The sequence below is a fragment of the Dendroctonus ponderosae genome, unplaced genomic scaffold (assembly GCF_020466585.1).
Source record: "Dendroctonus ponderosae isolate FM_Combo_2020 unplaced genomic scaffold, Dpon_F_20191213v2 Dpon_F_20191213_2, whole genome shotgun sequence".
Taxonomy (NCBI): Eukaryota; Metazoa; Arthropoda; class Insecta; order Coleoptera; family Curculionidae; genus Dendroctonus; species Dendroctonus ponderosae.
In genome coordinates, this window is record NW_026018165.1 from 17313869 (window position 1) to 17318839 (window position 4971).

The 4971-nt window shown below is 45.0% G+C and overlaps 1 protein-coding gene across 7 annotated transcripts in view; it reads right to left on the reverse strand.

Moving 5' to 3' along the window:
* Positions 1-4971, reverse strand: part of LOC109536707 — a 19066-nt gene that overhangs the window by 2641 nt on the left and 11454 nt on the right. For 5 of the 7 annotated variants that reach the window (XM_048663484.1, XM_048663486.1, XM_048663485.1 and 2 more), the window contains 2 exons: positions 490-4084; positions 151-267 (listed from right to left, as the gene is read on the reverse strand). In XM_048663484.1, coding sequence (XP_048519441.1) covers positions 151-267; positions 490-4084 — 3712 coding nt within the window. Of the gene's footprint in view, positions 1-150; positions 268-435; positions 4085-4221; positions 4505-4971 lie in introns of those variants that run through there. The other 2 variants (XM_048663488.1, XM_048663487.1) reach the window with 2 other exon arrangements.

Consider the following 4971-nt stretch of genomic DNA (forward strand, 5'->3'; position numbering starts at 1 on the left):
TAAAAACTGATGATGGTGGAAAAATACACCGAAACGTATTTTGATTGATAAATAGAGACAATAAATGACTGAAACCCAGGAATTAATTTGATTTGCAATTGAAACACAGTCAGGACAGTATATACAATGAAAGTTCTATTTAATACACACCTGACAAGCTTTCCCGCAATACCATGCCTGTGCACAGTGGCAACTATACTTTGGTGGCTCGTCACAAATGCACAAATTCGTGTCATAGACATACGTGTAGGTGACCTCTTCCTCTCCCTGAAAAGCAACTAACTGTTAGCCCTCATAAGGCCGGCGAACATCGCAATCTAAGGCAGACTGAATGAGACAACTCAGCTCGTTCAAACGATGACATTAATGACGTGGCGTGAATGTCATTGTCTGAACAGTTGATTGCAAGTGTCGTATATGAATGGTTTGACATACGTGACAGTGACGCAGCATCGGCGACATCAGTCAGTTAGCAGAACAAGCCTTTACCTCTTTCGGAGCCATTTGCTCACAGCTTCCATCGAGTTCGGTCTTAACAAATGCATAGTCCAGCTCGTCTTTCAGCTCCTCTTCGTTCATATCATCCAGCCATGTCAAGTCTATAGTTTCCACGTCGGCGTTACTCGGCTGACGCGTGTTTTCTTCTGAACCAGCCTCCTGGGCGGGCTGCCTTTGCTCTTCCTCTGGTGGAGGACCAACACCGCAGGCAAGTGGAGAACTTATGATGCTGGATGCTGGCTTCTCCTGCTGGCGGCTCACGAGCTTCGATCTACGGCTGGGAGTGTCCACTAATTGTTGCTCAGTTTTTTGGAAAGCCAACATATCTTCCGCCCTTCCTATGTTGTGAAGGGCCGCTATGCCCTGAACTACCGGCCGTTTCACTGGTTTATCCGGATTTCCCGTCGTATCCTGCAGGGTGGCAACGCGGCTGGGTGCCGTGGACATAACTGGACCGAGGGCAGCAGTTAAGACAAACGGTCTGGAGTAAGGCAACCTGATCCTAAAATTCTCGTTGATGGGAAAGACGAAGTTGTCAACGCGAGGTAGCGCGGTTGAGCGATTGGGAGACTGGCTTGTAGCAAGGGTGACTCGAGGGGGAAGGCTTGGAGCCCCAGAGGCCCGAGTTGCAGTCGCTCGTTCAGCAACGGCACTATTAGCGTGTCGAGGCGGCTTATACCGATGGACTTGGACCATCCTCTCAATGGCTGGAGCAGGACGTTGAGGTGGATTGGCAGTAGGGCGACTCAAAAGGCAAAGAGACAAAATGGAGCTGCTCGCAGACTGCTGCGTAACCATCCTAGTAGTCGTTCGCACTAGCTCATTGTACTGTTGAATCTGCTCCATCAACAACTGCCTCATTTGCAGGGGAAACGGTTCTGAGTATGTTGTGCCACACTGTTTGCGCCCCACGTCGGAATGACTCAGAATCAACTTGAAAAGCGGCACTGTTGCGTACAACTCCGAGTGTTCACTCATCAAAGTCCAAATACACAGATGCACCATTGGCTTGGTGAGCCTTTGGGGCGTGTCCACTGCATTCAGCTTTTTAGTGAGATTTTTCACAATCTCCTCAGCAGTAGCTGGCAGGCTTATCGAACATGTAATGTGCAGCTCTAACAGTTCCTTGCACATCTGCATTGATTGGCTGCGGATGCGCTTCTTTGTTTCATTTTCGAATAGCCTAAACTCCCACGCGAAATAGCGCTGGCAGTGCCTCAGGTTCTGAAGACAGCTCAAGTAAGCACGTTGTGCATTAAATATGTGAATCAAGAAGTAGATGTGATTGAACAGGATTTCCTTAATGGTATTGCGGTCTCTGAACGACAAACTTAGCTCTATGGAGCGAGATTGTGGAGCGGTGGCGGTTGTTGCAGTGCAAATGGAGTTATTATAGTTATCTACGCAGCGTTGCAATTCAGGCACGTTGCTGGGCTCTGAGCCAAGTGAGTGTTCTGAGTTGGGGGCGGGGCAAGTTATCTCTGCTACGCCCAGCGACTTCAGGTCGACGCAAATAGGTAGAAAATTTGGGGCGCTTTCAGTCTTTTTGGTGGAAATTGCGGGAACTGTTACGGAGACTATCTGAACCTCGTCCTCCTCGTTGGTGCTCTCTGCACAACTGTATGACGATTTACTAGATTCCACTACCCGAGAGTCATTTTTCACTGTGGCAACACTGCTGACGTGGCATCTTTCGGTGCACCTCTGCTCTTCCACACTGGATTTTACCTGTTCCTTAGCAGGCCAAGCAAGTGGGGGCAACGCGCGAGCGGTTTGGAACGACACCAAACACTTTTGAAAGTTTTCCAGCGAAACTCTTACACAACTGTTGTACAAGTCAAACCTTTCGCTTTTAACGGCAAGTCCTTCAACATTTGCACCGTCGTTGTGCAGGGGTTCAGTGTGGAGTGCTGAACCGCTCGATTTTTCCTCTTTCACAACCACTTCGTTTTTCAGCAAAGCCTGCACACTCACGGAGTTAATGGTGCATGTGCAAAGGTCCTCTTCATGGGCTATTTTGGCCGTTTGGTTGGCAGGCGGCGCTGGCAAAGACAATGCAAGACAGCTTTCGAATTTCGTCAAATCTTCTTCCTGCTTTGCCATTAGTGGTTCTGGACAAGGCTTGGCGACAACCTTAGGGGAAGTCAATTTAATATCACTCTTTGAAGCAGGCTTTGGTTTGCTGGTGCAACTAGCAACTGGGCTCTTGATGGTCCCTTGATGGAATGGTGGAGGATTAGGTCGGATCAACGATGGTTCCATTTCCTTCGTACATCCCTGCTGGGGCCATTTTAACATGGGGCTTTGGTGAGTCGACGGTTTTTGCGACCTTCTGGAGTGTTTGTTGGCTTTACTCTTAAGTCGAGCTTCAACGGGCTTGGTGGGTTTTGCCTCCTGACTCCGTGGTTTTTTGCCCTTTACTAACGCATTTTTAACACTACCTCTAGTAAATTCGCTCGCCTTTTTACTAGGCGTCGTTCCTGCATCTGAACATGTTGAACCATCCTCAGTTTCCGAATCCTCACCAAATAAGAAAAGGAGCAATTCCTTCCGTGTAGATGGTCTTACTGCTTTGTGCCTCGGGGAGTTTGGGCCTTTGATGTTTGATTGTTCGCATGTTTGATTCTTTGTTGAATCGGGTTTTGCTTGTTTTGGCTTGCTCGGCCCGCACTCTTTATCTGAACTGTCCACGGAGCGAACACGTCTCCTTTTCTTCGGTGGTTCATCCACTTTTAAATGATTCTTTGCTGGAATGTTCTGCAGCGGTATCGACTTTTTAAGGCGTGCCACGCAGTCGTCTATTTTGAAACCCCTCAAAGTTTCAATATCGGGCAAATGTGTTAGCGATTTGGCTTTCAACCTGGGCCTGTATCGGGGCTGTAAGCTGGCATAGCTTAAACTGTGAGATCGATGTTTGCGCGGCCTTCTTATGACTGGGGGTGCCTTGCTCTGTTGCGAGTGATTCTTCGTTGATTGGCCAGGATTTGAAGTATCATGAAACTTGGGACGATAATCGCTCAAGTAGGTTTCTGTAGTGATCACATTTAGGTCGCCTATTGAAACGAAGCAAGAGGAAATTTGAATTTTCGATTTTTTACTCACAGGTTCGTGCTCGGATGTTCGAGTTTCAAGGTCAAGTATTTTTGTGTTTTCTTTGGCATCAGTGCGGCCAATTGGTGTTTGAACTCTGGTGTTTGTTTGCTTCTGTGTGTTTTTCTTCGACTTTTTTTCTTCGGGTTTCGGTGTTGTAGAGTCGCTCTCTTCTTGTACATTCTCAGGTTTCTTTACAGTATTGCGTTTAAGATGTAGTGGGTCTTTTCTCTTACTTATTTTATTTGCATTGCTGGCACTAGTCCTGGTTGGTTGCCGCTCACTTTGCTCTTTGCTGCTGCTTCGTTGCTTGACGCTTGGAGATGTGCTCTCTGTGTTTATGAGATTACTGAGTGCCGCTTTATTATCTTGTTTGTTGTTGTGTATTTGGATCAGCCGGTCCCTCCTATTTGCGGCCTCTTTGCCAAATAGACTCATCGGTGGTCTTTTAAAACTCGAATAATCATTCAAATACCAGCTATCGGCGTTATACACCCTAAAAAAAAAACAATTTTCAGTGGTCAATAGTGGTGTTGGAAGACGCATTTTTGATCGAACTGATCAAAAACCGCCACAATACGGTCCGAAGAACAACAAACACTTTTACTGTGTTTTCACTATTTATCGCCTTACCTGGAGTTTCACTATTAACTAGTTTTATTATTTGGAAAATAGGCGGAAAATTATGCTTTTTGAAACCACAAACATAAAAAACGTTGCCAATGACATGTCGTAAAAGTGACACTGACTTAAAACGGGAAATTGGCGCAATTCAAATTGGAATAAAAACTAATGTTTGATACAAAAACTTGTTTTACAAATTCCTAACCGATTGAGGGACACTTTTCACCTTTCCATTGAAAGTACCTTGCTTGTGCGACGATTAATTCAAATGTAATCGAATAAAGGCAAAGTCAAATAGACATTGACAGAGCAGCGCATGTCTGACCGGACATTCTGCCAGAGTACATATACAGGGCGAGTCAAAATTAGCGTCATTCCCCTAGAGATGTTGTAAGAGTACAGAAAAAAATTAATTCGTATCAACAACTGAAATACAATTGAGTCCGGATATAACGAACTTGAAAAATTAACTAAAACTGGTTCGTGATATCCGGAGTTCGCTATAAGCGAATAATAATACAAAAACACGTGGTGTATTTTATTTCGTTATTTTTACATAGAGTAGTAGAACTTTTTTCCTTTAACGAGTAGGTATGACTAAAAAGAACACAAAAAGATAAACAAAATTCAATTTGAAATCTACCTCATAGTCTGTATATTTTATTTGTACATTTCTGCTGCAAAAATATGTGTTATTTATGTAGTTTTCAAGATCACAAAAGGACTCCCAGATATGATTAGGAACTTGGCGTGATTGTA